This window comes from Panthera pardus, unplaced genomic scaffold (genome assembly GCF_024362965.1).
Source record: "Panthera pardus isolate Hobbes unplaced genomic scaffold, ASM2436296v1 HiC_scaffold_16, whole genome shotgun sequence".
Taxonomy (NCBI): domain Eukaryota; kingdom Metazoa; phylum Chordata; class Mammalia; order Carnivora; family Felidae; genus Panthera; species Panthera pardus.
Window position 1 is genome coordinate 69600025 of NW_026526721.1, and position 10458 is coordinate 69610482.

The following is a 10458-nucleotide window of genomic DNA, read 5'->3' on the forward strand; positions in this document are numbered from 1 at the left end:
ATGGTTCAATGTAACAGCTGCATTGTTGCAGCTGTTACAAATCAGTCACTTAACTTTTGTGCCTGGAAAGGTACTAGAATAAAATCTCCATTGTCTGCTAATTGTAGACATCTTCCAAAGATGGGGTGAGCATAGCATGCCAATTATTCTTTAAAGCCGTAATAAAGTAAGTACAAATTTTCTAAATCGTGCCACATTCTTTTTTAAAATTTTTTACATGTTTATTTTTGAGAGAGAAAGAGAGAGACAGAAAGTGAATGGGGGAGGGGCAGAGAGAGAGGGAGACACAGGATCCGAAATAGGTTCCAGGCTCTGAGCTGTCAGCAGAGAACACAATGTAGGACTTGAAGTCAGGAACTATGAGATCATGACCTGAGCTGAAGTCTCATGCTTAACCAACTGAGCCACCCAGGCGCCCGTGCCACATTCTTTATAATCATGCATTCAAAGTAATTTAGTAAAAATTCTCATCACACACACACACACACACACACACACACACACACACACACACACACACAAAGGTAAGTATATGAGATGGTGGATGTTAACTAGACTTATTGTGGTCATTTCACAACAGATACAAGTATCAAGTCATTGATGTACGCTTTGGACTAATACCATGTTATATGTCAATGATATCAAAACCAGAAAATAAAAACAGGAACAAACAAGAAACAAAGTAATTTAGAAACGGCCCTGTCTCCATTCAGGACCCTAACAGTGAATTATGGATTGCTTCGGACACGTGACTTCTCTTGTGTGTGGGCTGTGATTGAATGGCCCTAATTGTTTACACAGAGTAAACTTGAAGCAACAAAAGTGAGAGTACACTTGATTGTTAACCTGGACTCTTGTGAGCATTTGTACAGAATGCACCAAGGCAGAGCCACAGGACAGTGGGGAAGGACAGTCCATCAAGATTTGCATTTATGAATCTCGAAGTCACGCTATGCTTTGCGATGGAACAGGGAAACTGGAGAGCTGCCTGCCCTGCCTAGTAACACAAGGCACGGTTAATGTGATTGGGCCTCTAGTTCTGCTGACACAGTATGTGCTGATTAAGTTTTTGAAGGCTTGGTTTCATAGAGCCATGTGCTATCACAGGGGTCTGGTGAATGAAAAGCTTTTGCAGCTTATCAGCAGAAAGATAACAGAAAGGCCTGGTTCCACTACCAGCCCTGGGGAGATGTTTATCACTCAGGCTTCTGAGAACAGGAGTTTGAGCCATACCAAACACTTCAGAAATAATGTCAACATACCCAGGACCACAGCCAGCAAGGAATTCCCTGAGATAAGATTACAACTTCGTCCTTAAAGGGACGCCAACCAAGTCAGCGGATCCCAAATGTTCCCTGAGCAGAGCAATCCTGTATATTATCCTTTATACCAGGGGACTTTAGGACCTCAATTTTTGTGCTACTAGATGCAAATGTTCAGGTGTTGCTTTCCAAAGTACACACAAAACTCTAGCAGCATTGAAGAAGATCCCCGCAGGATCAAGATCCTGAGCTTGCAGCCCTCAAGGTCAGCCAGTTGTAGAAGCTGGAGACAGCTGTCTATTGGCAAAAAGGATTCATTCACCTTCTTATGGGATTTTGTTTCTTCTCTGTCGGCTACGTCTAGGCCAGAAGGCCTCTAAAGCCAGATTAGTCCTCCAGGCTGGGTCTAGGATGAAGTCGTTATAGGAAAAGATGATTCCGTCTTTGAGAGGAGTAGGTATAAAAAACCACTTCAGTCATTTGTTTCTATACCTAGTCATGTGTTTGGTTTAAATATCAGTATGCGAACTGGCACCACCGGGGCGGTGGGCCCATCAGGGGTCAAGGCAGAGCGGGTCAGGTATTCTCCCAAGACCATTTTTGCAGTGAGAAGCAGCAGCATGCAGAGAGGTGAGTTGTCTTTGATTTGTCATCCAGACACTTCTTGCTTTGGAGTGCCTCACATTCATTCCTCTGCACCCCTGTGCACAGCCCCAGTGTGGCCGTCTGGACTCTGACTCCTCCTTCCCAGGGCTATGCTGTCTATAGTTACCAGATGAATTAACAAGCAAAAAAACCCTTTTTATTGTGTCCTTTATAAACCCTTTTATTGTGTCTCATAGTAAAGGTCACACACTATTTGATTATTAAATGACCTCACTAATACTTTCTATCCAGTTTCTCCTTCTCCATCAAATCTTTATTTCATTCAGAGGATCTACTTATTTGGGCTGTGTTCACTTACTTTTCAATATTCGTACCTCTGTGCTTTTGTTCCTGCTGTCTCCCCCTTTTGAAATTCCTTCTCCCCTTCATTATGCCAATTCAGACCAATCCCGCCTACACTGATCTGACCTTCCTCTGAACTCTGCTAGCTTATCGCCTGAAGTCCATACCAGCCCTGTGGCAATTAATCACATACCACTTTGTGAATTTGTCTTTATTTTACATGCTCCGTCTTGCTCTTTCACTCTTCTTTCACACACTCTGTGTGTGTGTGTGTGTGTGTGTGTGTGTGTGTTTGTGTGTGTGTGTGTGTAGCTAGATAAGAGGTCTTTGAAAATAAAACCTATGTCTTATACGTCTTTAAAATACACTACCTAATAGGTGCTCCATGACATTGTTTTTGGTTGGTGATTCTTGCTTAGGATTTTAATTTTGTTTCAATGAAGGTAGGATTCTTTGTCTTCTCTTCAGTCCTATATCCACAGAACCTGGAGCAGTGCCTTGCACATTAAAAATTGATTGTCAGCTGTTACTACCCTCTAGAGAGGGTTGCCTTGACCAGGGTCTGCAGCTGGCCTTGACATTCTGCCTTGTATCCTAGCTTCCTGAGGATGGAGTTGTCTTACTCCCAGGCCAGCCACCTCCCTTAACCGCCTCTGACATGGCCATGTCTGTCTGTTCTTTCTCCTCAGATGCATACTCCCATTCCTCAAGTGAAAACGGAGGCAAGTCTGAGTCAGTGGCCAACCTGCAGTCTCAGCCCTCCCTGAACTCCATCCACAGCTCCCCCGGTCCCAAGCGTTCCACTAACACCCTTAAGAAGTGGCTGACGAGCCCCGTGCGCCGGCTCAACAGCGGGAAAGCAGATGGAAACATCAAGAAGCAGAAGAAAGTACGAGATGGCCGGAAGAGCTTCGACCTGGGATCTCCCAAGCCTGGGGATGAGACGACCCCTCAGGGAGACAGTGCAGATGAGGTACTTCCACGTGGCCCTGGAGCCTCCCTCAGGAGGGGGCTTCCGACATACATCCTTCCTGGAACTTTGTGAGGCATCCTTCCGTGGGTTCTGTAAACCAGCCAGTCCCTAGTCCCCAGGAGTTTGTGTTCTTGAGCCCAAGTGATCTGAGCTTTTGTACTAACAAGACCTTGCCAGTCTGATGTGTGACCAATTCAGAGACTGGCACGTAGAATTTCCAGCAGATAGCCAACATCTTGCCAGATTTGGAGATAGGGGCATGGGCCTAAAGGGAGTCATCTGGTCACCTAATCCCCTACCTCTACTAAGGACTATATCAAAACCTGCTAGTTGAGAATAAGAATAAAAGCTGAGAGATTATAGCTGTTTTCAAGTATCTAGAGCAGTGCCACATATGAAAGGGAGTGGACAACTCCATGTTGCTCCAGACGGGAGAATTATGAGTAACAGGTGAAGGTTTACAGAAGGCAAGGTTTCAGCTCAGAGAGTGACTTTAATGGGAGTCAACCAGTGATGAGGTAGGCTGTCATGAAAGCGGATGGACACCTGTGCTAGAAGGGGTGGGTACCACATGACCTCACAAAGCAGTCGGAGAGGTCCCTGTGTTAGCCCAGAGGTCAGACCAGGTGACCTCTGAAGTCCCTTTCAGAGCTGAGATTCTGTAATTAAAATACAGTGGGTATGTTTTAGTTGAGAGAATGAGAGCTATTTTTTTTTTTTCTGGCAAACCCACTCTAGTCCCTGATGTGGCTAAGCAATTCTTCCTGCTGTGTAACCAGACTCTCTTTGTAATTTCATGCTATCTGCCCTTTCTCCTTCTGAGAATGACAGTAGAGCCTGGTGATATTCAGATTGTGGTTTAATAGTCCTTCAAAAGCTTAAAAAGTTAGGCTCTGACCACTCTCAGCTTTTTCTTTTCCTGGCTAATCAATGAGGTAGATGTTTCTCGTGTGTGTGTGTGTGTGTGTGTGTGTGTGTGTGTGTGTGTGTGTCCCTATTTGAACCTCACTGTCCTTTGAGATAAGAAGGTGTACCCATTCCACAGAGGAGGGCAGTGAGGCTGAAAAAATATGGATGTATTGAGAAAGGAGGTCTTACATGTTGCTTTTTTAAAAATTCTAAGTCCTGAACCATTGATATCTTTAACTATATAATACATATGACTGTATGACTAATACTGCTCTTTTGTTCTAGAAGAACAAGAAAGGATGGGGTGAAGATGAGCCAGATGAAGAGTCACACACCCCCCTCCCTCCACCTATGAAGATCTTTGACAATGACCCTACGCAGGACGAGATGGTAGGATTTCCTTACTTCCTGATCTGAAAGAACAATGTGTAATACATGCGATTTTGTTGTGTGTGTGCGGTGGGGGTAGTAATACTCTCTCTTCCTTGTTATCTCTCCGAATCCATGGTGATGTAGGTTCCCTCTGTATTTGGTAGGTGTCCCCGCCCCCAGCCCTGGAGGTCTGATTTCATTCTGGGCAGGGTAGGGGCATGCAGAAGTGGGAATCTCTCTGGTCTCTCCTCCTGTTGATGAAGGGTAATGACTCTGTCTTTGGAAGCTATAGATCCCAAAAGAAACTGTTTGTCTCAAAAGGAGTCTGAGGTGGTTCCAGGCCGTGATCACTTTGTTGCACCTGACTTCCGACCTCTGTTTTGGTTGATTGTTTTTCCCTATACTCAACTCTAAAATCCAAATAATGGTAACTTCCAGTCAGCCCGGTGGTATGAAAATTCCGCAAGTACCGCGTGAGGGATGGAGGCGCTGCTGAGGGGAGGCTGCCGGCAAAGGCGGGAGAGCCTAAGGTGCAGGCTGCCACATTCTTGGTGTTACAGAATTCCCTGAGTCCCAGCATGCATAGGCTCACATGCATAGGCTCACTTCGGTGTCCGAAGTGTGGATGTCTCCAAGGGCTCTAATCGCAGAGCGATCGCCCTGATGGCTCTAGAGCAGAGGCTCGGCTTGGATGTGCTTCCAAGCGTGCTGGCTGAGACATGGGCTGCTCTAACTGCGTGCTCTGTCACTCATCTTGCTTGCAAACCATGCTTTCACCTCACTGGGTTTTTCCTGCCTTCTCTTAGTGTTGCTATCCTGTTGGGTTCGACAGGTTGGAGTGGTGGTTTCAGGTTTCAACGGTGCTTTACATTTTCTTTTCAGAGTGGTTTGTGGTTGTGGTGGTGGTGGTGGTGGTGGTGGCCTAGCCATCCCTCCGGGGTCTCCTTGTATTGTCTACTGCCTTGCCTTGTAGTAGCACAGCCTCCCCTAAGGTGGTGAGCCCAGCCTGGGCAGGGAACACATCTTCACAACATCACCTGGGATACAATTCAGAAAGTACTGTTTGCCGATGCTTCAGTATTTCTGGTGCTGTCCCCATTCTTGTTTTAATTCCCTCTGCTTTGCATTTGGGTCATTATTAACCCACAGACATTAATTGAGGTCTTCCTGGGTGCCACGCTAGAGGGACAGATTCTAGGGACAGGATGATGACTGAGATGACTGAGATGCCCCCCTCTGTGGACTCAATCATGAGAGGTGCACAGTTGTGTGGCCCCTCCTAAGGTGACGTTGGTAGCCCTGACTCTTAACTTTTGGAAGGAAAAGTGTCAGGAAGCATGGCATCATGCCCATCCTAGATTCCCAGGGGCAGAAATGCCCGTGCTTCACACTGAGATCAGAATGAGAACCAACCTGCTGCGTTCCCAGAGGCCTATCCTTGTAAAATGTTCCACAAACAGTGACAGCGTATGTGGGGAGTGGGGAGGTCATGTGACTGTATCTGCCACCCCACACAGCACAGCGCTCCACACGGAGGTGCCAGCTTGCGTAAGATAAGTAAAGGTCACGAACCCTCTCCCTCAAATTCCCTCAAACACAGCTTGTTTTGGGAAAGAGGATGTTATGTTGTTTCTGGATAATCTTTAACTGAAAATGCAGACTTACCCCAAACATTCGTGTAGGCTTTTTGTTATCCGGAAAGAGGGCAGACACATTAGCCCTCCTCAGTCCTGCTTGTTTGATTCCCAGAAATTTGTTTCTCTGAAATATTTGCTAAGCCTCAGAACTTCTAGCAAATGGAGTTGAACTTACTAAGTAATTTTTACAACAGTCTATGAGGAATTTTTAAGTCTACCTATTGTAATGTTATCTGATCACCTTGATTCTCCATGTTTCCTTCTAATAACTGTTCATATGCATGTGTGTTTTATTTTTATCATTTTAATATGCACATCTTATGTTCAATGCTTTCCTTAGTATTTTTCTAAAATTGTGTTGATTTTACCTTCGTAAGTGTGATTTTTAATAGCTGGGGACAGTGTCACTTATTTGATGTGCCATAATTTGCTTGACCAGCCTGTTTTGGGATATCCTGGGGTGTTTTCAGTTTTTGCTCTCCTAGATAACACTGCTACAGATCATTTTGTACATACAGCATTTGTTCTTTTGACGTCTGTCCTTGGAATAAGTTCCCAGGGGTAGGATTACTAAATCAAAAATTTGATAGCTTGGATTTCCAAACAAACTTAACCTCCTTTCCTGCATTCTCCAGAAGAGGAAAAAGAGTGTTGTTCTATCTCCTTAATTACATTTATTTGGCTTTTTTCTTTTTACCCTATCTCCGAAGCAAAGACCTAAACTAACTTTTAAATTAGACAACAAGTAGCTTCCTTTTTGAAACTCTTCCCCCTAACTTAAGGGACAAACTTGAAGCCAGACCGTGGCCGGAACAGTCAGCTTTTTACCCTTGCAGTGATCAGTGTCAGACGCTGAAGGAACATGTGTCCCGGGCCCTCTGTTTTGCCTTCTGCTTTGCTCTGCCAGGGGGGGAAAGCTCATACATGCATGCAGGGTCAACCATTTCTCCCCAGTTTCTTCTCAAGTAGGAGAAGAAAGACAAAAACCACTGTCCCTCCATGAGCAGGATTCCCCAAACCAATGACAAAACAGCCACATAGACCAGTCCCTATTGCTGATACAGGGGGATGGGCAGCAGGCCCTTGGCTTGAACCTCCTTTACTGTGAACAGGATAGTCCTTGGTCACTTCAGCAAGACACACAGAACTCCTTGGTAAAATCATTTATTACATCCTGGTGTTCCAGTTAGGGGCCTTACCAGAAGCAGCTCTATGTGTGGTGTGTGTGTGTGTGTGTGTGTGTGTGTGTGTGTGTGTGTGTGTGTGTGAATGCATGTGCACACATGTGAGTGGGGAGGGGGTTTCTAGCTTCCTGGTCTTTAAGTGCTCTGCCCTTGAATTTTTGTTTGATACACACTGAAGATCTATATTTTAAATCTGTATTTAACTAAAGCAAAAACAATTTCTTTGGATACATTTGAGGCTAGGTTTATGGACTCCTTTCATACCCTGGAACAGCAATGCGCAGCCCTTTAACAGCCAAAATTCTGTCTGTCCCTCTCTCCTGTTGCTGACAGTGGGTGCAGCCCTTACATTTGGCCCCCCAGGAACTCAGCAAACCCTGCCCTCAGCTGCTCCAGAAGCCTGCCTAAGGAGAGCCTAGTCCCATGCCTGCTTTGCTGCTGGCCAGAACTCCTGACAAGGGGACAGGCCCGCACTGCCTTCTATCTCCCTCTGTGATCTCTTCCCTCTAAACATAAAGCTTTGCTTCCCTTGCCTGCCTTGAGCTTTGGACTTGCTGTTTTGCTTCTTAATTGCTATTCCTCATTCCTTGCTAATCTGCTTTTCCTTTGCTGCTCAATGTCTTGCAGTCCTCCTCTTTGCTAGCAGCCCGGCAGGCTTCCACTGAAGTACCTTCTGCTGCAGACCTTGTCAGTGCAATAGAACAATTGGTCAAAAGCAAGCTGGTAAGTGGGGGTCCTGGAGGTAGTTCTGCGTGTGTGTTACCTCCATGTGGCTCCCAGGACCTGGCGTCTATGTGCCGTGTCCTCCTTTGCGCCTATCCCCATTCCTCCTATAGGATTGTTTCTGGCTAATGGTTTCTAAAAACCTTTGCCCCAGAGCCTGTTTTTGTTTTTTGTTTTTTTGTTTTTGGAATGGGCATAGGCAATTAACAGGCCCTTTGGGGATTGTGGCATTGATGAAAGGAAAAAAGTATCCAAGACAAAATAGCCTTCCTGTGAGACCAGTCCACTGGCCTACAGGGACGCGGCATTTGGACAGTGACTGATGTATGTCTGGTTAGCCCTGAAGCTAACTTGGCTGCTGAGACACAGAACATGGATTGGATCTTTGAAAGCACCAGGTAATTTTATTCGGGGACCCCAGACAATTTTCTAGCTTGCAGAGTCTGCAAGATTGCTAATTATAAAGGGGAATGGGCAAAAGGGTATGGATGCCTGAGCACAAGAGATCAGGGGTGTCGGTGCATACTCCATTCATGGGGGCAAACCAAACTTCTACCACTGAACACTAGCCTAGCTTGTGACTGTCTCAAGGGCCAATCGGACCACTGCAGAGAAGGGTTCTGGGTCTCGCTGCTGTAGGTTTTGGCACCACGATGGTGAAAGAGCTCGTGTTTGGATAATGCTGTTCCTCTACTCCATGTTGGTACACTGACCCGTACCCCTAAAGGATGACAATTTGAAGCATTTTCATTGCCTTCACTCTCAACCAGGTTTGGTGTTTCCTGCAACTCTCATTAGGATAATGACTGACTTCTGTCAGGCAGTCCTGCTAATCAGCACCATTTGCACCCTTCTCCCCTTGGCCCAGGAATTAGAGGAAAATGATAGATGCTGTGCCGATGACACTGCCTGATAATAATTCTGATTATAGTATCTCGCTTTTCAAATCTCGCAGCTTAGAGGGTACCCATGAAATTCAACACATGACTTTCTTCTTCTCCTTCTAAGTTGTCCTTCCTAACTTAGAGTAGTTCAGCTGATGTCTTTAGTAGCTGTGTCCAGCTCTTGAAAGTTGTCCATTTTCCCCACCACCCTCCCTGCCTCGCTGGTGGGATTTCAGCGCTCTCGTGGGCACTGCATTGGCTTCTTAAAGCTCGCCTCTCTGCCCACTGCCCGCTTGCTCTCCTTTCCTCCTCATACTGACCCACACACCCTCCTCGTTCTCCAAATACCATTACATTTTTTTTCCCCTTTTACCACCTGAGCCTGAGCCCTGACCTCATGCCTGGACTATTGCAGTACTTGTTTGATCTTCCCCTGCCCCAGTCAGCCTCCCCCGACCCCTGGGGCCTCAGTCTCCTGGTGGGCCTTCTACTGCAATTACCCCCCCTCCTCAATGAAGGCTCCCTGCCTCCCTCTTGCCTACATGAGCAGTCCTCTCCAATGGGAGAAGTGCCTTTACGTACGTGAGACACTTTACTGAGGTATACAGGAAGACAATTTCAGAATCTCTTCATCTCATTTAAAAATTATTTGGGGTGTATTTTATTACATACATGAGGATAACACAGCAGTCCAGAAATGTAATTTATAAATAGGTTACATGTTTTGGCAACTCATGACCAAAATTGTGTGTATTGATAGAGGTATACAATCAAAGATAAAAGATAAATATAGATAAAGTTCACACTTATCCTGTAGTCTAATGTTTGGCAGCCAGCCTACACCCACTTATTTATTCTGGTTGATGAACTCTGCTCCAACCGAATTGTTTCCCTCACTGTCCCCAAACATGCATTTGGCTTTCCTCTCTCCAAGTTTCTGTTCATACCACCACCCTACTTCTCTGGAATGTTCCCCCACTCGTTCTTGCTTTCTAAAGCATAACAGTCCTTCAAGGCCCCACTGGAATCTCATCTCTCCAAAAGGGCTTCCCTGACCAGCCCAGGCCAGATTTCCTCTGCGGCCCCATGGCAATCACTATGTAAGCCACGTGCTGCCGGGGACAGCTCTTAGATAGTTCCGTTGGGTTATTTGTTGAAGTGTCTTAATCTCTTCATTGCCTTCATCTTCACAGCTTCCATACCCAGCTAGATGATCAGTCATTTAGGACATTTTCTTCTCCTCCATTAACACACAGGAATCTTTCACACTCACACTTTCATCAGTACACACTTGTTTCCAAAAGGTTATATTTTCCTATATTTTGGATTACCTGTATCCTGCTCTTTGTGCTCACCTTAGCACTGTTGGGAATCCCTGCAGACCTCTGGTTATGTAGTTGCCGTGTCTGGTGTTAAACAGGTAAGTGCAGATATTGAGAAGCCCCATAAGAGCAAGTCTCCCAGAAGAGAGGGAGCATAGGATGGAGTCGATCAGCCCCCTAACAGGCTTTCAGCAAATGTCTGTGAGACGAGTGGTTTTTTTGTGGTGCGTTTCCCATAAGAAAA

The 10458-nt window shown here is 45.7% G+C and overlaps 1 protein-coding gene across 12 annotated transcripts in view; it reads left to right on the forward strand.

The window, feature by feature from the left end:
* Window positions 1–10458, forward strand: part of KALRN (kalirin RhoGEF kinase) — a 669312-nt gene that overhangs the window by 588675 nt on the left and 70179 nt on the right. For 6 of the 12 annotated variants that reach the window (XM_053903453.1, XM_053903451.1, XM_019448629.2 and 3 more), the window contains 3 exons: window positions 2900–3183; window positions 4378–4482; window positions 7913–8008. In XM_053903453.1, the coding sequence (XP_053759428.1) occupies window positions 2900–3183; window positions 4378–4482; window positions 7913–8008 (485 nt within the window). The remainder of the gene's footprint in view (window positions 1–2899; window positions 3184–4377; window positions 4483–7912; window positions 8009–10458) is intronic. The other 6 variants (XM_053903452.1, XM_019448635.2, XM_019448636.2 and 3 more) reach the window with 3 other exon arrangements.